A 24281-nucleotide genomic window follows, 5' to 3' on the forward strand; every position below is an offset into this window, starting at 1 on the left:
GAAAATTGATGACAAATCTAAGAGACGGATAATCCGAATGGTAACAAAAGAGCCTAGAAAGACTTCTAAAGAGATTCAAGGTGAACTTCATGCTCAAGGAACATCAGTGTCAGATCGCACCATCCCGTCGTTGTTTGAGCCAAAGTGGACTACATGGGAAACGACCAAGGAGGACACCATTGTTGAAAACGAATCATAAAAAAGCAAGACTGGAATATGCCAAACTACATGTTGACAAGCCACAAAGCTTCTGGGAGAATGTCCTGTGGACAGATGAGACAAAATCGAAGTTTTTGCCAAGGCACATCAGCTGTATGTTCACAGACGAAAAAAATGAAGCATATCAAGAAAAGAACACTGTCCCTACTGTGAAACATGGAGGAGGCTCTGTTATGTTCTGGGGCTGCTTTGCTGCGTCTGGCACAGGGTGTCTTGAATCTGTGCAGGGTACAATGAAATCTCAAGACTATCAAGGAATTCTAGAGAGAGAAATGTACTAGCCAGTGTCAGAAAGCTTGGTCTCAGTCGCAGGTCATGGGTCTTGCAACAGGACAATGACCCAAAACACACCGCTAAAAACACCCAAGAATGGCTAAGAGGAAAAAATTGGACTATTGTAAAGTGGCCTTCTATGAGCCCTGACCTCAATCCTATTGAGCATCTTTGGAAGGAGCTGAAACATGCAGTCTGGAAAAGGCACCCTTCAAACCGGACACAACTGGAGCAGTTTGCTCATGAGGAGTGGGCCAAAATACCTGCTGAGAGGTGCAGAAGTCTCATTGACAGTTACAGGAAGCGTTTGATTGCAGTGATTGCCTCAAAGGTTGCGCAACAAAATATTAAGTTAGGGGTACCATCATTTTTGTCCAGGTCTGTTTCATGAGTTTATTTTTTTTAATAATTCTGTTGAAGCATGGTTGAAAAACAATGTCTGACTTTCATTGGTTAACATTTATAGAATTTTATTTATTATTACTTTTGTCAGATTAAAGTTATTTCTGTGACCATTGTGACTTTTTCTTTCATTGACCAAAGGGTACCAACAATTTGTCCACGTCTGTATATATATATATATATATATATATATATATATATATATATATATATATATATATATATATATATATATATAAAAAAGAAATATATATATATATATATATATATATATATATATATATATATATATATATATATATATATATATATATGCATGCTATTATATAATGTAAATCGTGAATATATAGTTCTAATTCTGGAAATATAATTGTACAAACATTTAAAAATTTTATATTTATATATTCTGATTAAATATTCACACTTACAACTATATATTCTGATATATATATATATATATATATATATATATATATATATATATATATATATAGTCACAGTTCTTTATAGTTTCCTGTTTGGCACTTCATATAATTTTATATAATAAATATAATTTGTGTATTTGATCTCTCTCTCTATACATCTCAAACATATTAGATTAATATACTTTATTCATGTAACATATAAATTCAAATAATGATAGGAAATGACAGAATGATTTGACTGTATTAAATATTCAAAAAATACTCTATTACTCAATGAGAAGGTGATAATAATAACAACACTAGTGATAATAATGATAAAAACATAAAAAGTCATTATATTTATGCTGGATGCAATGAAAAATATTACATGCAAGCTCTGGCTTGAATAAACAGTACAAGCTAACATGAATAAGAAAAAATACTTTTTTATTTGGCTGAGAGTGCTATATTAAAATAGCAAAAGCCTAATTTCTGGTGCAGAAGACACGGAGACATCATACCGTCTAATTATCCTGTTTATGTTCCTCTCATCCTCAGAAACGGAGTAGAGCCAGTTCAACTTAACCAGGAACAGGAACATATTTACAGGCCTGTCTCTAGAGCTTCACACCGCTCTGCACACTAACTCCCAACAAACCCACAGACCCAGTGTAAAAACGGGGATCCGTGTGTTTTAGAGGCTCGCTGGGTCTGTGTGGATGGCTTTAACAGGTTCTCTTCTCCTAGCTGAAGCAAACTCTGTGAGAACTCTCACGAACACACCGAAGGCCTGTCGCTTCGTTTAAAACTGTTTTGGTATGTAATTCTGTCAAACAGATCAGCTAAATATGACCGACCATCTATTTTTAGAAAGGCAACGCGAGGACTGTATTAATTTTTGTATAAAGAAACCATATTAAATACAAGTATAAAACTAAGCAAAAGCCATTTCACTGCAGCAGGTCCTTGTTACAGACCTTTAATCCAGCCTTAGTTAGGATCTCCGGTATTCTATTTCTAATTCTGTTTATTTTAAGCATAATTCCTTTGAGTAGATCATATCACAAAGAATCTTTCAAGGAATTTATCTCTGAAAAGCAGAACTAAAAATAAGGGGACATAGACAAAAGCACAGAGATGATAGTTTATACTTTAGCATGCTTTAAACATTATATACACACACACACACACACACACACACACACACACACACATATATATATATATATATATATATATATATATATATATATATATATATATATATATATATATATATACACATATATATATATACACACACACATATATATATATATATATATATATATATACATATATATACATATACATATATATATATATATATATATATATATATATATATATATATATATATATATATATATATATATAAATATAAACACATACTCATGTATAACTTAAAAGTTTAGTATATGTTTGTGGGTTAATGGAATATATAAGTAAAATATATCTTAAAAATATATACCGATATTACAAAATATGCATCAAGTATCAAGGAAATGTGTTTCTAATCTTATAATGCATGTTGTGTAAATGCATTACAATACAAATGTATGTATTTTGGATTTACAATAAATATATGAGAAAATATGAGCACTAAAATATGAATTACAGTTAGAGTTTAGTTATGATTTTTAGTTAGTATTACTTTTCCCGTAATTAATAATGACAATAACATTATTAAATGTAAATATATGTATAACAAAAATACCAATGACCAAAATATATTAGAATATATAATAAACGAAAATGTTGAAAGCTAAAATAAATATTTATTTATAAGAATATTAGCAGTATTTTTATATTTATATTTGTATATATATATATATATATTTATATTTCTATATATATATTTGTATATATATATATATATATATATATATATATATTAGATAACCAACATGTATAATACACAGACACACACAGGCACACATCATATATATATATACACACATCTGTTTTTGCCATATGGAGAGAGGAAGAGAGAGGAAGAGACAGACAATCAAAATGTCCAAGAAAGTACAGAGGCAGAGATTCAAAAACCTTGTGAGCATAATAGGCCTAATATTTGGTTGTGCTATAGTATTTTTTACTGGCTAGAGTATCGAGTATTTATCTTATCTAATGTCAAACTCAACTGAAACCATTTGAGGATGGATGCAATAAGCTGCTGCCTATGTAGACGTGTTCCAAAACACTCACTTATGAGGCTGATTTAGATTTAGTGTGCTGTTTAGAGCCAAAATGAGAGCGTATTTGATTTAGAAACAAAAAGGAAGGCCCTGAATGAAAGGAGATGAATAGAAAGAATAGCAGTGAAGATGAGAGATGTGAACATAAAAGAAATGATTCTTCCTCTGACACAGAGACAAGCAGATAAATGACGCCCTACAGCTTCATTTGTCTTGTTTGCGTGCGTGCGGACAGTGAAGCGTTTGCTATTCTTTCCCTCCCATCCTCAGGCTGGATTATGAGCGTGAACCTCGGTGGCTGGCCAGCTGCTAACTACACACCCTGACAAACATTTCATTTGTGACACCCTAGACAAAAAGCTGGGTGGGAGGAAAAAGGACAGAGCTTGACGAAACAGGGCCCCGGGGCCAGTGAGAGAGAGAGAGTTCACCTGATGGGTCATCACTGTGAAATCAGCTCGCAGAAACACTGGGCAGATGACACACACTTCTTGAGATTCTTTTGTAAAACTTTAACTATTTATAACTTAACGCGCTGCCTTGAAAACACAAATTCATGGTGTAAAAATATGTCTACCTGACTCAAAATTATGTCTATCTTAGACCAATAGGAGATGTGCATAAATGCTTAAAATATACGATTTAAATAATATTTTACTTTTTCGATTTAAATTTGTCTAATAAAAAAATAAATGTTAAATATTAAAAATAATAATACATTTTCCTATAAAAATAAGTAGTACCGTCAAACAATTAATCTTTTACATTTGTTATATATATATATATATATATATATATATATATATATATATATATATATTCAAGTTGAGTAAATACATTTTTAATTATAATACATTTTTATTATAAATTATTATTACCAATTTTTATTGCCAAATTATGTATGTGTGTGATTATATAAATTTCAAATGTACTTTTTAAATAAATTCTAAAATATATATATTTTTATACAATTTCTTTTAAAAACTATCACATTCGTAATTTCTTTCATCATTTAATAACATAAGTCTGCCTATCCAAATAATGAAAGGCAGGAACACTGTAACTGTTTTTCCAGTTCCGTTCAGCGCTTCGGGGCAAGTCAAATCTGAATGAAAAAAAAATCCATATTGGAGGATGTTGTCACTCTGTAAAATCTCTTCATCTTTTCCTCCATTCATAAAGCCCTGTCCGTCCCTGAGTCACCATCCCCGTCTGATCTCCAGTCGGCTCTTACCTCGTTTCCAAGCAAAGCAGAAACACATGCTTCGGAGGCATCGCAAATGGCGGTGAGGTCGTGACCCCCCTCCAGTGCGAGCACCAGCCGGCCGCCGGCCAGTCCCATCAGCTGCTTGGTCAGGTAGCCAAAACCTGCCGAAGGGGGAGACAGGAAATACAAGAGGGGGTTACCGGTGGCTGGCCTTTGATCAAAGGAACCAGAGATGAAGAAAAAATGGAGAGAGGGAGAAAATAAGACAGTATTACATCACATTCTCTCTGTTAAAAAGACGGCACTCTGGATTTACTGGGCCTAAACGTATAATACGAGGCAGGTTTAATTTTAATAAATGCGGCTTAGCATTTTGGCCGCAGGCATCTTTTGATCTTTGTTTGAATATATGCATCCGACTATACCTCCCTTCCCCAGAGATTCACATTCAAGGCCATTCTAGATTATTTTATTTTGTTTTAATTCTTCACTGGCACGAAGGAGACGTTCTTCAACACCATACAGCTCGGCTCAACCACCGAGAACCTGATACAACACTAATTGCACCAGAACTGAGGAACTCCTCTGAATAGCTGGTGCACGTCTCTCTTAAAGGAACAGTGCTCCTAACGCGGAAAATGTCATTTGTGCATCCTGGTGTCGTTTTAAGCCTTTATGCTGTTATTTTGTATTGGTGCATCATAAGACATTTGTATGAGGTGAAAAAAACCTGAAATTTAAACAAAATGCATTTTTTTTTAAAGAATCATTCATCTACTATATTCATATACTACATAGTTTTAGTTGTTCTGAATAAAATCAGAATGTTATCTTTCTATTTAATTTATTAGTTCTAGTTTTTTTAGTTAATACTTCAAGTAAATACTAAATAACGAAAAATACTGCCTTGGCAGCTAGCTAATTTAAATTTTAAGCTTATTTTACCACAATTTTATTTTATTGTTATTATTTATTTTCAGATTTTTATGGTTTTAGTTTGTGTTAACTATAATAACGGGATCTCGAGGCCTCATATTCAACAAATGCATTTAATTCAATGTCCTACACATACAGAAATACGGCATACAAATAACGCAGCCTATTTTTATGATTTTTTTGTTATCCTTTTAAAAGCTCATACGACATTTGGTCATTATGAACCGTCATATTAAACAGATCAAGAAGTCTGGAACGACATGAGGGTGACTAAATTACATCAGAATTATTTAATGGGTGACTTGTTCCTTTAAGATCAGCAGATAAATGAAAAACAAATGCCGTCACAGATCATCAAGCCATTCTTAGATCAGCAGAGGACCGAATCTGATTTCAAGTTACTTTCAGATGCAAGAATGGTGCAAATTCAGACCGGACAAACCTGTCTTTCTTTAGACTCTGGGCAAATGTTTTGAAAGAGCAGTGTTTCTACTTTGTGTTTCCAGAGCTGACATATGGACAGCTTTCACCAGGAGATGTAATCTACAAGAGCCGGCCTTATGATCCCTCTAACAGGATAAAAGCAGCCTTTTGGAGCCCAACAACAAGTGCTGTACAATCATTAAATGTTTGATTTAGAAACAGGCCCGGAATGCCATCTTGATAATACGCACACATGGGAACAAAGAAGGAAAAACATCGGGGATCTGGAAGTATGAGAAAGGATGACTGGTACAATCCCTCCCTTCTGGGATCAGACTTTGCACACAAGAGTGTGGTCTCTTGTTTTTGTGGTATTAGCACGTGATAAATTTGACTGAAATGAAAGCTTTTAGACATGAGAAACGAGCAAAGAGAGAGAGGAGTGGGACAAAGGCTGACTTCCACGTCAGTGACTCATCTTTTTGCTCCCAACCGCTTCATCCCACGAGAATCTCCGTAAGTACAGGCGAACACGGAGCACTTACATTTGGCCGTGAGCTTGTATCCTCCCAGAGGCGGTGCATGCCCCTCCACAGCGTCGAAGCCCGAAGAAACCAGCACCACGTCTGGAGCGAACTCGTTCGCGATTGGCATCACCACCGTCCTTCAAAAAAAAACAAAAAAAAAAACAAGAGCTTGTGAGTTCCTGAAAGGAAAGTTCAGCCAGGAACGAAAGTTTGCTCATTATTTATTCACCATCGGTTTTTCTTATCCTTTATTATTTACTTTGGAGGAGATATTTATAAGTGGTTTTTCCAGCTACGGGCACTTCTGTCCCTTCGGACGTGGAAAATAAAACCACCTAAAACTAACCTTTCACCTCTTCGCTAGTTTATTTTTTCTGATAACAATGGATATGAGAACAACGGACACACGGGAATTTGGTTTTGAATTTTGAGAATTCACATGAAAATTGTGAACAATGAACACATTGTTATTTTGTATTTCCATCACGGTGTCCACCGCGACACATAACGTGTATCGTGTTCTGGGATGGAAGTGACATTTTAAACAAATCTTCGCTATATACTGAAAGAAATGGCGTATGAAACAATTTACTCCAAAGAAATGTCAAGTAACATTGAATTACACATTAAGTTAAAGACTTCCTTGCAAAATGAAAGATTTCCTTGCAAAATGTATTCCAGTAAACACTGCTTCATTTACAACAAAAAAATTAGCTTGAAATTAGCTTGAAGCAACAATTACCACGATTGTACTTTATTTTCTTCGCGTCCTTTTTTGAAAACTGGCAAAAATAATTCTTACGCAAAAAAAATATTAAAATGAACTTCTAGGTCTGTCTAAAAAAATAAAGGACACGCGAAAATGAGCAAAAATAAATAAAGATAAATAAAAATAAATACAGGCCATTGAACGCCAAATCCTATTTTTTTGCATGTTTAAAAATGAATACGACCTCAATTAGTTTTATACACTATTTCTGAAACTCTTGAGCATCATAAAAAAAAAAAAAGTTCTATTCTATGTTTTTTGAGAATCCATTGCAACTATTTTGATATGCAAGGATGATGAATGCCTAATAAATAAATCAATAAATCATTAAAGTGCAATTCAGTAAAAACCCAAATAAGAGGAAAAATTTCAGGTCATTTACTGGAAAATGCAACTTCTCATTTCCATAATGATCAATGCATATTATCAACATCAGTCCAAATGAATGCATGCTTTAAGACTTGCTTTTTGGGGCTGTTAAATAAAGATGAAAATACCAGTGAACCCGAAGAGCGCAAATCTTCCTAAATAGTGTTGAGTGATTCATTTAAATGCTCCCCTTCCATAAATGTACAGATTAAATAGGAAACCCCCACAAAGGCACATTCAATAATGCAAGTCGCTGCTTCCGCATCTTTTCACGCTAATTTCCACTAATTTTGCGTCTTTAGTAAATCCTGACAGTATTTTTTCTGCAAAATGAGAGTTAGCACTGCCTCTAAGATTTAAAATACAGCATTCATTAAAGAAAATTAAAGTGTTGAAATCCGCTATTTTTAATAAAAGTCCACCCCTGGAACATAAAAGATAAAGGAAAAGTGTAATGTTTCAGCTCTTATTCCCATACAATAAAAAGTGAAGGCTGACCAAGACATTTCAAGCTAAATTATCAATGACCGGTGACGTGGCGTTTAATTAATGTTAAGCTATTAAAGACTTTTAAAATAGTGTAAAAGTCACAGAGAGAGCAGCGTGAACATTCTGCAAACAGCCTTGTTTTGTGTTTCGCAACCGTAAAAAAAAAGTCATAAAGCTTTGGAATGACATAAAGCTGTGGAAATGACGACAATTGGAATTTCTGTGTGAAAAATCCCTTAAAACACTGATGGCAAACAACCCAAAGATGATGAAGCAGCGTGCATTGTGCGTTAAATATAGCCAAAACTCCCCCAAAACACCAGTTGCCATCATGGGAAGAGCAGAAACATTTAAATTCCAAGAAACAAAACTAGATTCAGCATGATTCATGGGACGAGCGCGGTTTTAACGGCCCATTCTGCGGTGGAGCTGCGATTCCTAAACCGAGATTGCCTGAGCAGTCGGGACTCGCCGGCCTGGAGCTCGGCAGAGGTTGTATGACAACACGACTGGGGTGTGTGCATGGCGTGAAAACAATCCCAGCCGTTCTGTCTGTAAGACACACACACACACACACATGCATATGCACACACCCTCCGATTCAGTTTGTCTTGGCAATGGCGATCAGACTTTGTAAGGGTCATCAAAGCTCACGTCGGAAGAAGACGACACGCACATTGATTAGGCGGAGGATATTCTGACTTCGAGTTTATGACTGCGGCCAGGCCCTGCATTCCTTCTGGGCTCACAGCTGTGAGGCTATATTAAGACGGCAGATCTCTCTTTCTGAACTGCAGCTGGAGAAATTGGATATATAACTTGGGCTTGGTGGGGCGGGAGGCTTGGCGCTCTTTGCTCCAGTGTAGGTGTAGCTGACGTTACTGGCTTGATTTGTGTAAGGTTCCACTGCAATGGCCGACGTCTGTTAATAAAGATTCCCTGCAGTCGGTTGACGTTGTGGGGGAGAGCAGGGTAAAATGTGTCACCCACCCTAAACTAACAGACTGTATCATGTGACAATATAATTTATTTACAAAGATGCCTGTAATTAAGCACATGAGAAAAATGGTTATGACAAAAACTGACTGACTTTGAAAAGCAAAATGTCTACATGCCAAAGCATTTTTGTGTCCAAATAAAAAAATAGTCTCTCTCTCTCTCTCTCTATATATATATATATATATATAAATATATATTTTAACAGTATATAAAAAGAATATATACAGTAGAAAATTATATATTGTTAAAATGTCTATTTGTTTAAATATTTAAATTATACTTAAAAATATACATTATATATATATATATATATATATATATATATATATATATATATATATATATAAAAATAAAATAAAGGAATATGAACATATAAATCTATAAACACGTAAGCATTTTCAAAATACTGTATGTGTATGTATTTATATATACATAATAAATACAGTGCACATACATACTATACATACTATATATATATATATATATATATATATATATATATATATATATATATATATATATATATATATATATATATATATATATATATATATATATAGAGCTCTAAAATTATCCCTGAATTATTGAAAGAGACGCTTTCCAAAAATGCAGGTATGGGGCATAGTGTCGCATAACGTTTAACAAAATGTTTTTTTTATAAATCCCTTGACATGACACAGCTTAGCCTTATTAGACATGGCGACGATGGCTAAAGCATGCTCCTCGCAGGGAGGTTTCTTTCGCACGCAGCTATTTTGCATGGCATTAACTGCGGTGCCCTGTCGCACAATATACTTCAGCTCCGGTTGGATGTGGTTGGAATTTCACCGGCCTCTGGAACATGGCACTTGTCCTCTCGCCGCAGGCGGGCAAACAGCCCAGCTCCTAAGATGGCCAAGGTCCACAGCTGTGTTTTATATTTTCCATTCTGAAGTACCTAACCTCACCTCAGTTCCTCCCTGCGCCCCACACCGTGCCCAGCTGACTGCACCGCCCCAATTACCGGAGGTCTAGCGGCTTCAGAGAGGATGACAGCAGGCTTTGAGAGTCGAGCAGGGTTTGCGTCACAGAAAAGCGGTTGAAATGTCATCACACATGCAGTGTTTTCGGTGCTGTCTGGGTAAGCGCTGCGGTGTCTGTGTGGGCAGCTGGAGAAAACAAGCTCTCTTGATACTATTTTGACGGTCAACAGTGACTCGTGCTAGTACATGTCTTTAAACCAGTGCTTGAAAATAAACTTGCAGGATCAAAAAAAAATAAGAAGATATGTTAGGTTAGGCTAGGCATGCAAGGATATTAAAATTATACCATATCGGGCCAAACGCAACAATTATTGTAATGGTTTAGCCAAAAAGCCAGTATTAAGATTAAAATAAAATAAATAAAAATGAAACAAAAATGTCAAATTAATCCATTTAAATGCACGACATTATAATGTACAGTATAAATTATAAATAAAATATAAAATAATTTTTGCAGTTGTCTAAAGATTACATTTAATGAAACTATTTAAGCATTAAAATAAAATAAAGATGAACTGTAAGTGAATGTTTAATGATGTCAAATTGAAGTAAAATATGTAAAAAAATAAAATAAAAATAAAATATATTTAGTTTGGACTATGTATGTGATAGATAGATAGATAGATTTTTATATATAAAATATATAAATATTTTATTAATATATTTATCACTGAACATAGCACCTGCTCTGTGGTATTGAATTGGCATTTATTAAAAAATATTTCTTTGTGCTTTGTAGCCAGTCAGGTTTTGGAACAACACGAAGATTAATAAATGAATGAATTTTTCATTTTTGGCTGAACCGATCTCTTCAAGGTCAAGATCTCCGTCTGGAATGCCTATTAATGAAACCTTTGTTCACTAACGCAGCAAGAAAAAAAAGGCTGAGCATTGCTGAACGGTCACACTTTCCATCACAGGTGACACCTCACATCGAGGGCCTCCCAACCTGCCAGAAACAGCAGCAGGACGCCCACATAAAGTCTTCCTCCAGTCTAGCCCCGGGCAAATCAAAGCTTGAGGTTTTTTTTTACACACAGGCCGCAGGCACTCTGAGGGCAGCCGCAGACTCACAGAGGGGTCCTCGGTATGACAGCAGCGGTGCGGGCGAGCGGCCAGAACCTTCCGTCTTCCCTTTTGATGTTCGGAGACGAGCTGGTTTCAGGCGCCCGCCAAAACTGCTTGCATCATCACATTAGCCCCAAACCCCCCCCCCGCCACAAAAAAACGCGCCTCTTCTCTGGAAACCGCACGATCAATTATCAAGCCCGTGTGGAAAAGTCTTCTTTAAAGCCCGCGCTCTCATGAATCAGACAGCGTCGATGCGGAGATGAAAAAGAGCTTTACTAATTAGGCCATGGATGCTGAGATTTACGACCCACGTAGCTGCATCCTGCTCGGAGCGAGAGCCATCCAAACTCCTGTCTCTGCTGACTGTCAGCTTATTTGGTCTCTTTATAGCCGCTTCTGCTGAGGGATATGATCATTCCTGCATTTCAATCCAACAGCCTCAAAAAAAAAAAAAAAAAAAGCGCTGGATTAATCACCGGCTAGACCACACAGACACAAAAAGCACACAAATCAAATCACACCACTCCACTTTGAGGACCAACAGCGTCGGAGAACGAGCAGGAGGCCCCTCGTTCCTCAAGCACGCTCAGTTCTGCAGGTCTTATGTGATGTTTTCTCTCCAGGAGCTCCCGTGCGAGTCTTACTGAGGCCCCGGCGTCAGGCTCCGGAGCAGGATACGGAGACGAGAAGCCAAGGGATCATTTCTCACGAGAAGATAGGGCCTCTGCCAAATCCTTTTGACCTTTGATGTGTTTTCTCCAGACCGCGACTCTCACACTCGCAGATACGAACTTCGAGATGCCTGCTTTTCTGAAGTCTTCACCTCTCTCCTCTCAAACTATATTTAGCTAGTAGTAATGGCAACCTGCTCAGGGTTCCCACACTTGCTCACTAGTGACTTGCCGTGATATTTTATAACTTATTACTTAGTTATTGGATTAACATTTGATGCGAAAGCTAGGACTGAATGTTTACGCAGTTCACAGTTTCACCTGTGAATAAAAATAAAAAAGTAATTGTGAAATATTGTGATTTTTTTCCATGTAATTTCTAGCATGTTTACCTTTTCTCACAATTATTAACTTTTTATGTATATATGTATACTCCAGCACACACACACACACACACACACACACACACACATATATATATACATAAATATATATAAATATATATATATATATATATATATATATATATATATATATATATATATATATATATATATATATATATATATATATATATATATATATATATATATATATATATATATATATATGTGTGTGTGTGTCTGTGTGTGTGTGTGTGTTTGCAAAATGCTGTCTGAAATTCATCTAAAATTTATCTAAAATAAGCATTTTTATCAGGCTTCTATGTTTAGGTTCAGTAAATTTATTCTCATGGCAAAGTATAGGTAACTTTATTAAACATAAATATAGCTGTCTGATGAAAATACTCATAACAACAATAAAGAAGAAAAACACCATGTTCGTTTGTTCATTCTAAATGTGTGGAAGTAAAAATAAGAGAAGGGGTTGTTTTCAAGGATCAAGTCAACTCAGTTTTCTAACTAAAACAGTTCTATTGAAGGAAGAAAAAAAAAAAGATAAACAAAAACAATAGGAACTTAGCACACTTTTCCAGAACCGAAAAACACCACTAATATTTCCATATTTTTCCATGACTGATGAAAGACAGCGAACGGAGTCCTTCACAAACGCCGGGTATGCATCATGCGCTGCGGCTCTCATCAGTCATGAGCTCACTCTGCACAGAGAGGGCCGCTGGGAAATGTTCATGGCCTCACACGCTGCACCTGAACACAGTATCACGTTCCCCCAGAACTCGCATGCAGGGGCCCCTTCAGATCCAGCGGACCATCCGCCTGACAGTCGGATCAGAAAAAGACAACTCACAGAGAGGATCTCTGCAGACCGCGGTTAGGGCTCTACGTTCACTAATGACATAATTGAAAGAAAGCAAATATCTGGATTCTCTCACTATCACTGCAGCTGAAATTCAAGGGCGAAACACGAGAACAAAATACTCAAACTTATGCTCTAATATACATTTTTTTTTTTTTTTTTAGAAACTGGCAAGCAGATATGACAAGTAACTCAAAACAGACATGACTAAATATTGGCCAGGTCAATTTTTTTTAGCCAATTTAGGATTATCAGCATTGGCTGATAATCATGGTGCCTTGGACGATTCGCAAAAATGTTGGTTTCCTTTTGTATCGATTTAAAAAATCTACCAACCTTGTCAATGTAAAATAAACCATTTCTGCTCACACTGTTTTAGTGAATTGAATACGCGCTGTGTAAAAAGGTGTTTGATAATTTCAGGAAATCATTTTGATAATTTAGTTTTTGATGTACTGTATATCACGGAAGTCTTTTCATGGAATAAAAAAAAAAAAAAATGTAAAAAAAAGTTATAGAAATTAGCAATTCAAAATTTGGATCTCATAATTCTGACTTTTTCTTAAAATTGCAACTTCATCTCTCTAATTTGAATATATCAATTGTGAAAATCAGAAAATCGTGAGCTATGAACAATTCTGAATTGTGAGTATTTTTATATATATATATATATATATATATATATATATATATATATATATATATATATATATATATATATGTGTGTGTGTGTGTGTGTGTGTGAATAAAACCGTTTGTTTAAATCAAATGATATAATAATGGCTACAAATGACAGTTATTTCACATGAATTAAGTGGTGTTTATATGCTTACTGATGCTTTTGTGTTTCACAAAGGAGGTTTTGCCATCTAGTTGATGTCAGAGTGTTAGGTGGATGTTAAATCACTTTTTAGATATGATGGATAACAAGGAACTGCACCTGAGATGATTTGAAAGATTCACATGAACCTAAAATGCGAGTAATCAAGAATAACTTGCAGCGGAAAAAAAAGAAAAAAAGAAAGATGAAAAACTACAAACAAACAAAAGACAAAATGAGTAAACAAACGGACATGAAACAAAGGAAGGGATGAAGGATGGAAGTAAGAACAAAAAAAGAAGGGAAGAAGAAAGGACAAGCAAACAAGCAAAAGACAGACAGACATAAACAAACAGTTAAAGTTGGATTCATGTGAACTCCAAGACGGTTCACAATTTGTCAAACTGTGGTTCGGACCGAACAGTCAAAGCAAGTGTGAAAACAGGCTTGGAGTCTCAGGAACGCAAGGCTCCAGAGCGTGAGAAGCTCTTCATCGTCCTCCTCCTCCTCTCCTCCCCAGTGGCAGCCCATCTGCCTCACTGTGGGGTCGGTGGGAAGACAGCGGAGCTTGGCATGAGAGCACAGGACCGCGTGTCTGGGATATACAATGTTGTAGACGCTTTTTCTTTCCGTCTCTCACACAAACACTCTGGAAACGTCTTCCTCTCATGGCACGAACAAGACAAACGGCGACCTCCATCTCTCTAGACGCTCATCCACTCCGCCCCGAACTCTGAATCCTCATCCAAAAGCTTATCCAGGGAAACTTTCTGTCATGTTTGCCAGGGGGGCACCCAGAAAACGGATCCGCAGATGAGGAAGACTCAACCATGACGTGCAAGATGAGGCAAGGATTTATGACTGGTAATTAGTATTAGCCTGCGCAAATTTCCTTGCAATGGACTGAGACAAATTACATGGACTGGAACCACGAGGCTCTCGAAAACTGATCCCACCTCACGGGTTCACCAAATCCCAGAGCTGGAACATGCCAAGAGCGGTTTGGAGCAGAAGATCCTGCACTTGTAAAACGAAAAGAAAACGGCCACCGAAGGGTTAACGCTAGACATGGCTATCCATCAGTCTCAAAGGCTTTTCCAATCGCTCCCCCGTCCAACGGAGAAAAGCGAGAACGCAAAGAGTAAAGGCGGCGGGGAGGGGGGCACTTCAAAGCCTTGTCATCTGGCATTGCAAAAAGCTGTTTTGAATTAACTTCAATTCTCCTTTCTGTTTCCAAGTTCATGGTGAGAGTGCCTGGGCTTCTGGTTTTCATTAGAGCCAATTTTCTTATCTTTTTTCTCCCTCCTTTCTTCATCCTAGGGTTGATCCCCTGCAAATGCAACGTGGCACTGGCTGGGTCTAAATAAGAAGGTGCTGCCCGTAAGGCATGCATTGTCTCGAGAGGCCCACAAAACATCGCTGAGGAGGAAACGCGGCGAGCGGAGGGAGAGAAGGGGGGAGGAAAAAAAACGAGGGTGAACAAGAAAGAGGCATGCATTAAGAGGGAAAGTGATAAGTGAGAAGAAAGATGGGAAACGAGTCTGAAAGAAAAATACAGAAGGAGGGAAAAAAAAATGAAGACCAATTAAACAAATAAGGAAAAAAATAAAGAACGGACGAACAAGTGAGTTAAGGAAAGATATCAAAGAAACAAAATAAAGACAACAAAACACGCGAAAAAAACAAGCAATGGAAAAAGAGGAACAAAAAGGAACAAAAACAAAGAAAAGAAAGCAAAAATGGAAAATGATCAAAGGAAAGATGCAGAACAAACAAATAAACGAAAAATAAACAAAAGAACAATCATAAAACAAACAATTAAAGATACTGAAGAATCAAACAAACAAAACAAATAACAAGAAGAATTACTAGACAAAAAGACAAAATAAACAAACAAAAGACAGAATATAAATAATCGGACAATAAATACAGGACAAACGAACGGACAAAGCCAAAATAAACAGGACAGGACAAAAAAAAATTGAATAACGAAAGAAACGAAAATGAAAAACTGACAACGAATGGAAGGATTCACAAACACAATGAAGAAAGATAAGAAAAATAAATGAAGCCAAAAAAGTACAAATATGGAAATAAAAAGGAAGAAAGAAAGAAAGAAAGAAAGAAAGAAAGAAAGAAAGAAAGAAAGAAAGAAAGAAAGACGTGAGCAGGAAGGCAGTAGACAGAAATATATGAAGTGTTGCGTTCCCTCTTCTCAGTCTCAAGGGATCAGTAAATCAAACACTGAGAATCGTTTGTGTGGAGTAGCTGATGACAGAGACAGAGAGAGAGAGAGAGAGAGAGAGACACAGAGAGAGAGAGAGAGAGAGAGAGAGAGAGAGAGAGAGAGAGAGAGAGAGAGAGAGAGAGAGAGAGACAGAGAGAGAGAGAGAGAGAGAGAGAGAGAGAGAGAGAGAGAGAGAGAGAGAGAGAGAGAGAGAGAGAGAGAGAGAGAGAGAGAGAGAGAGAGAGAGAGAGAGAGAGAGAGAGAGAGAGAGAGAGAGAGAGAGAGAGAGAGAGAGAGAGAGAGAGAGAGAGAGAGAGAGAGAGAGAGAGAGAGAGAGAGAGAGAGAGAGAGAGAGAGAGAGAGAGAGAGAGAGAGAGAGAGAGAGAGAGAGAGAGAGAGAGAGAGAGAGAGAGAGAGACAGAGAGAGAGAGAGAGAGAGAGAGAGAGAGAGAGAGAGAGAGAGAGAGAGAGAGAGAGAGAGAGAGAGAGAGAGAGAGAGAGAGAGAGAGAGAGAGAGAGAGAGAGAGAGAGAGAGAGAGAGAGAGAGAGAGAGAGAGAGAGAGAGAGAGAGAGAGAGAGAGAGAGAGAGAGAGAGAGAGAGAGAGAGAGAGAGAGAGAGAGAGAGAGAGAGAGAGAGAGAGAGTAGATATGGAGTAGTAGAGAGAGGGTAGATCACAGGGGCACACAGGACTATCACAGCACACAGATAACTGCTGCCCATCAACACAACTCTGAGTCACTTAACACAGACTTTCCTTTGACTCAGAATGAATCATGAGCAGATTTGCATGTAATTCGATTCAAATAATAGCTCAGGTGCCCCTGTAACTCAAACAGTAGAGCAATGCATATATATATATACCGAGTTAAACAGTAGCAGCATTTCCAACAGAATCAATTCAATCCATGCAAAAATCAATCATTTCATGTAATATATTCAAGATTTTTTAAAACTTTTGTTTCAAGGTCACACCATGGAACTGTAAAAAAAACCCCAACCATACAAAAATAATAATACTATAATTATAATAATAATAGCAAATTATTTTACAATAATAAATATAAAAGAATGATAAAAGACAGAACATGCAACTTGCTTTTAGTGATTGAGCAGCTTTTTCCCCTGCTACATATTTTTTAAAAATATATTATCTTTCGCATCAGAAATAACTGCTTTTATGTAACATATTTTGAAAAATTTAACTATACTTGCGAATGTTTTTTTCAAAACGCATTGCTTTTAAGACAACCGTCTCAGATCTGTCCTCTGGTCTCAGACGTATGACGTGCATATTTTTCTAAATTAAAACGCGTAAAATCGTAGCGCAGCTTTCCCAATAGAAACCACGTGCATCGCCGTTTGACTCTTTGCTATCCTGAAGTGAGTGACAACATCTGTCACGGCAATTATAAAATGATTTGTTTACCCAGAAACGGCAGTCGTCTCTACAGGGGGATGAGAGCATTCTGGGTGGGACGGTAGCCTCGGATGAATCCGTATGAACGGACCGGTGGCGTAAAGGTGTTTGCCAGGGTATGAGTGCAGCGGCTGGCAACGCACGTGTCCGTGAGTCACACGGAAAACGTAAAGCGACTCGCATCCCTGCGGTATTTACCAAGGAAGATGCGCATCGAACTACATTAAAAGCTTTTCCGACTGACCGATTCCCGATAGCCGAACCGGAGCGTCTTAATGCGGATGAGATCAGTGGGAGATCTGAGGTCACGTGCGCAGACGGGTCGGGCTCAGCTGGCATCGCTTAGACCCTGCGTGAGGAAGGGCCGCTGAAGGGAGGTGAGGCGAATTTATCGAAGACGTGTTGGGGAGAGATTTACGACAGCGGTCGGACGGACTGAGAGCCGGCCGATTGGGTCAAAGAGAAGGAGGTGGTCGGTTTTTTGAAGAAAAGGGATGAGCGAGGGCTATCCTGTCTTATCATCGCCCGTATTTCAGCCGTGTACCTGCTGAAGCAGCCTGAACGCGTTGGGCACGGAGGCCCCTCTTCAAAGAGCGTCTCGAATCGGCCATGCGCCTGCACCGTGAGGGAGGGGGTTATTAATAGCCCCAAACACCAATGCTAATGGGGCTCAGCTTTACTGGCTCACCATCAAAGACTCCCATCAGCCCCTGCTACAGATAAAAGGGACAGTTCTACGGATGAGCAGTGCTTATACAAATTGTTACAAGACCCCCTTTCTCCAACCCGTTCTCTAACAACTGCCTACAATCCCTGTGAAAATGGGGTTTTGCCCGGGGCTTTTCGCACCGTTTGGCTGTCATGTGGGTGCTAGTTAAGCGATATTTGGTTATGCATCTGTAGTTTTCATTTTAAAAGACCTACATAAATGCGAAAAAAGTACGAAGCTCAATTAAAAAATACCTTGTTGTGAACACATTTTAAGGCAGCATCACTAAGCCGGCAGACAATGCTAAACAATGTCAGTAATAAAATATAACTTAACACATGCAAAAAAACTTACATTTAAAAGTATGCATTTTTTGATCAATGCATTAAGAAAAGTATTCAGTGAGAAAAGTTCAGCCTAGTAATACAGTAAATGTAAATCTAAGCCATTTCAGTTGAAATTGACTTGCACTGACTGATTTAAAAACATGGCATGCCTTTTTTTTTTTTTTTTTTTTTTTTTTTTTTTTTTTTTAAAGATGCACACCAGTGACGTTTTCAAATTCAGCAACTGAAATTCAAGATTTCAAAATGAAATAAAAATGTCCCAATTGAACTATGGCCTGGCTAAGGCTAAGACCTGTCTGTGAAAACAGGCCTAAATGTTACAAATAAATATAATCAGTACAAAAAAGTATCAGTAAAATGTATGATACCGATTAGAAATAAAACGTAAACAAAATAAATTAAAATAAAAAGTAGTCAACATTTGAAGTGGATCAAAAAAGTTCATCAAAGTTAGTACAAGAGTGCATTTTAAGACAACTTCGATGAACGTCAAAATTGAGGATGCAGAATGCAATCCCATAATGCATTGCAAAAAATATGCCACCACTAATATATACATACACACACATACATATATATATATATATTAGTCAAATATCTGTAAATTATTTAAATGATATTTACATATACATATTTATTTACTTATATCATATATAAATATAATAAACATATAAAAACATATTTTTCTTAAATATATACACGTGTGTGCATATACGTAAATATATGTAGTATACACCTATATAATCATGATTTGTTTCAAATGGGTCAGTTATGAGGTTTCATCTTAGAAGCTATGTAAACCCGCTAGGTTTTGGAACGGAGTCTTTGCTTCTCTTTTCTGAAATATCTTTAGTATCAATTCATGTCAGGCCAAAAAAGAAAAAAAAGTTTACTGATCCGACTTTTCCCCTCAGCTTTCAAGAGCCAGTTAGGATTCTCCCGTGCTCTCAATCATCACGTCCTTTTTCGAGTCACACGCTGCGGTGAAATACAGCACTTCTACTGGCTGTCAGGTCACTGGGGTTGCCCCTCCAGTAAAAGATAAATTCAGCCCTAAGCAGGCCACTCTCTGCCACATGTGCCCGCATAAAATCCCTGACTGTGCAGCTGCTGGCGATATAAATAGGCAGAGGAGGTAAATAATAACTATACGCTCAAAGAAATACATAAACACTGTAATGCGCACATCACTGCGTGTTAGTTAAGGGTATTTACCGATGAGTCCGTTAAAGGGTCGACCGATTCCTTCATCAATCAATACGATGCAGCTGCCAAAATTTATTCCAAATGGGCTAAAACTACTTGATTTCGTTAAACAAAAAAAAACTCATTACGGCACTACGGCAAATGCCGCCAGCTCAAAATAAAAGCTCAATATAAGTAAACAATATGTAGACCGTTGCTCGGTTTGGTGAAATACATTTATTGCGGTGTTACCTGAATGCTGCCAGATAGTCTGCGTCTCCCATGGGTGGCTCCAGACCTCCGGTGAAGGCCATGTTCACGTTAAAGCCCATGCCTGGACCGATGCCCACCTACAGACACATACACAACTCAATTAAACGCGCGGCTTACTAAACGCCCTCAGATTCCCCAAAAACCTCTCACTGAAGCAGATGAGCGCACATTACGAATCACGAACCTTCAGACTTCCCCAGAGGAACCGCTAAATTAAGACTGATATCACAGAGCCAATAACGAACAAATCCCAACAATTATGACCCGAGCGAAACCGTAATGAGGTTTTATTCGAAAGCCAAATGGACTTTGACTAATACCAGATTTCAGGGCTACAACGGAGTCAATTAAATTTCAATCCCCTCATTAGTGCAGAGGCAGGAGCTGACTTACCAGATTAATGATAATGAGCATTAATCATAACCGAGAGAAAGTGGAGTCAAATAAAGGGAAAGGAAGAACACTGGTGTCTTTTGCTCTGCTCATGTCAGGCTGATGTGAGATATCTGAGATATTCAGAATATACAGTGAGGCCTAAAAGTCTTGGACCACCAATGCTTTTAATTTCAATCTTTCAATTAAAAGAAAATCACGAGCATACCAATTCAAGTAAAAATCTTTTGCAAAACCTGACAATTTTCAATGGATTAAAGAACAATCTATTACAATAGAGCGGAGAAAAAGTCTTTATGTTTTCTGATATGTCTTAGTTTTACATTTTCCAAAACTGTGTTTATTTTATTTTTATTTTAAATGCTTTTGTGTTTGCTGTACCTTCATTTTTTATTTAAAAGGCGTCTTTTTAATATAAATTGAGTTTCCTCTTACTGAAAACAAACATAAACAAAAGAAATTAGGGAAAAAGTAATATTTTCTGATGTTTCAAAGCAAGTACATACGTAGTGTGATTCATTGCCATTGATTTGGGATGAAAAAATTATTTCGTTTATCATTAAATTAATCATTAATTAATGTTTTTTTTATTCAACAAGAAAAAAATCACTTTACTATATATTAAATACACTTTAATATATTTTCAAACAAAAATGATTTTAAATTGTAAAAATATTTTACTCTAAAATATTTATTTATATACACTAGTCAACAACTGAAGTGATATCTATATAATTAATCAAATTATTATCAAATTACTTTATTATTAAATGATTCCTGTTTTGACAGTATTTTTGATCAAATAAATGCAGCATTGGTGATAAGAGTCTTTCAAAAACCCTACCGCCCCTAAACCTTTAAACAGCAGTGTATATTAAATCCTGATGAAACCCACCTCATCAGGGGCTCCACTGCCAGGGAAAAAGTTCCCGTCATCGTAGCGATGGAGAGACACGTACAGCACGTTAGGGTCACTGTAGAAGGCCTGCTGAGTCCCATTTCCATGGTGAACATCCTGAAACACAACAGTAAACACAATTCATATGTCATCTGTTTGTTCTAGTGACCATTAATCTGGTCCAAACGGCACAAAACCATAATATTTGGTTAAACAATGTAAAAGTCAGATGCTGTAAAAAGACATGTCGTCACTCGCATTGGAATGAAAAGCGTGTAAAAATCTATTCTGAGTCGCCTGAGATGCAGGAGAGACGTTTAAGAGAGCTGTATTCTTTTGTTCATTTCTTTTTATGTCTGCCACTACATGTCACGGTCAGCTTCCAGGTCTGTCAGAAGAGCCGTGTGACAGACAGGAGGAAATGAAAGGCCTTTTAAAAGGCATCCAGAAAGCCTAATGACCCCAGCAGAGCCCTGCCCTGACGCCACACGTCTTCCTGCGCATGTGGACCCATTTCAGACTACCGCTGGCCCAGGATCAGACGGACACCGTCCCACATGCCATAAACTATTTTATTGCTTATATTTTGATTTTAATATTTCATTTACAAAAGGAATTAGTAAGTTAGTAAAACTAAATTCTTGCACTTCAAAATGTAATACATTAAATAACTCTAACGCTAACATAACCAATGCAAACACATCTAAATTCTAATAGAATTAGTGAAATATATTATAATAATATTTTATATATTTTGTGCATTTATAAATATTTAATTTAATATTTTATGGCTTAAGTAATACTATTAATTAAATTTCATTTTCAATAATTAATTAGTTTTTTTTTTTTGAAATAAATACTTACTTACAAAATATTTAATACATATTTTTTTGTAAATCATATATTTATAATGCTAATATAACCGTGCAAAATATTTGAACATATGTAATTTCCTGGTGTTTTATTAAATTTTATTTAGGATTAATGACTATGATTTATTCCTATTCCTATATTTCTATTTTACTAAAAATTAGTGCTGTCAAATTGATTAATCACCTCCAAAATAAAATTATGCCTACATTATATACATATATATGTGTACTCTCTCTAAAAATTTTTTTATTTTTCAAGTATGTGTGTGTGTGTGTCTATATCTATATATATATATATATATATATATATATATATATATATATATACATATATATTATGCATAATATATACAGTATATGCATTTTACAGCACATGTTTATAATAAACTATAAAAACTATTTTTTTTTACACAGATTTAATGAAAATTATGTTTGCTATCTTTGCCACTGTTAATATATGCACCAATATTGCGTATTGTTCGTGAATCAGTAAGAAACTAAGATTAACTGGTGACTCTAGTGGACATTATTAATAGAGAAAATATGATCTGACCGAGTGTGAACTTACCCAGTCTACAATGAGAATCTTACTGACGTTGAGTCTCTGCTGCAGGAGTTTGGCTGCAATGGCGACCGAGTTGAAATAGCAAAATCCCCTGTTACGTGTGTCAAAAACAAAAGCAGAAAACAGCTTGTGAGAGAGAACAGTCAGCTGGTGTGTGATCTATCGTGGAGGGCCTGATCGCGGACCTCCTGGCCTGATGGATTGTCTCATTTCACTAATGACACGATTCACCCACTGCGTCCTGGCCTGACATCAGAGTGTAGGAACAGCCCTGGCCCGCGGCCCACGGCAGAGGCACCAAACCTCAGTCTGCTCCCCAAACACGCCATCCGCAGAACAATCCTTTTATTTAACCTTTCACCATAGAGACTGAGGAACACTCGTTTACTTTAACCTTTCCGTAATGAGGGAGACGCACTGGGAATGAGGATGGGAGGAGCGCCTGCGACGCTCCGGCCTTTTACTCGCCAATTAGAGGAAATTCAGTCCCCAGTTAACGATACCTGACATTCATTTGGATAAACCATCAAGCTTTAAGATAAATAAAATTGCATCCAAGTTGCCGAGCTGAGCAACTGAGGACGACGTGTACCCAAACAGCTCCAAGAACATACAGAGAGGACCCGAAACTCTTACAAAATCAATTATGAGATTGTGTTTTTTAGTAATATAAACCAAACACCTATCTATCTAACGTACAAATAACACAACAAAAATGTATCAATGTTTTTAGTCAAATAGCATGTCAGAGGTTTATCTTTTTTTTTCTTTTGCTGTCACATTTATATATTTTTTTATATAAGTTGTAACAAAAATAATATTACCCTATATAACTATTCCCTTAGGCCATAGTTTAATTAGGACATTTATGTAATTTTTTATTAACATGCCTTAAAAAGTGCATCTTGAGACAAAACATAGGCACCGGCATGTTTTAAGATCAGTTTCAAGATGTTTGTTTCAATTGAAACAGCTCAGATTTACATTTTAGTCTGGGACTAGACTTAGGCCTTGTCTGTGAAACCCCAGACCACTTCCTACCTTTTCAAGCAATTTCTGAGTTAAAAATATTCCAACATGATTGACTATGTGCCACAGTCTTGCGATTTTTATTTTACAGTACATAATTAAATTGATATAATTGTAGCGTATTTAGAATTTTACATTTAAATGTATGCTTTTTATAATTAGTTGCGCTTTTATTCTAAACTAGAGCTATAGGAATCCTTTTCAGTGTTGACACTCCTGCTCTACTCACGAAAAAATGCACTTTCTGAAACATGCTGGTCCTTCCAAATA

The 24281-nt window shown here is 36.6% G+C and overlaps 1 protein-coding gene across 3 annotated transcripts in view; it reads right to left on the reverse strand.

Annotated features, from left to right (window-relative positions):
• Nucleotides 1–24281, reverse strand: part of hdac4 (histone deacetylase 4) — a 238410-nt gene that overhangs the window by 15856 nt on the left and 198273 nt on the right. For all 3 annotated transcript variants that reach the window (XM_043249636.1, XM_043249637.1, XM_043249638.1), the window contains 5 exons: nucleotides 22986–23073; nucleotides 21543–21662; nucleotides 20234–20331; nucleotides 6647–6765; nucleotides 4770–4903 (listed from right to left, as the gene is read on the reverse strand). In XM_043249636.1, the coding sequence (XP_043105571.1) occupies nucleotides 4770–4903; nucleotides 6647–6765; nucleotides 20234–20331; nucleotides 21543–21662; nucleotides 22986–23073 (559 nt within the window). The remainder of the gene's footprint in view (nucleotides 1–4769; nucleotides 4904–6646; nucleotides 6766–20233; nucleotides 20332–21542; nucleotides 21663–22985; nucleotides 23074–24281) is intronic.

The sequence above is a fragment of the Puntigrus tetrazona genome, chromosome 9, assembly GCF_018831695.1.
Source record: "Puntigrus tetrazona isolate hp1 chromosome 9, ASM1883169v1, whole genome shotgun sequence".
NCBI lineage: Eukaryota > Metazoa > Chordata > Actinopteri > Cypriniformes > Cyprinidae > Puntigrus > Puntigrus tetrazona.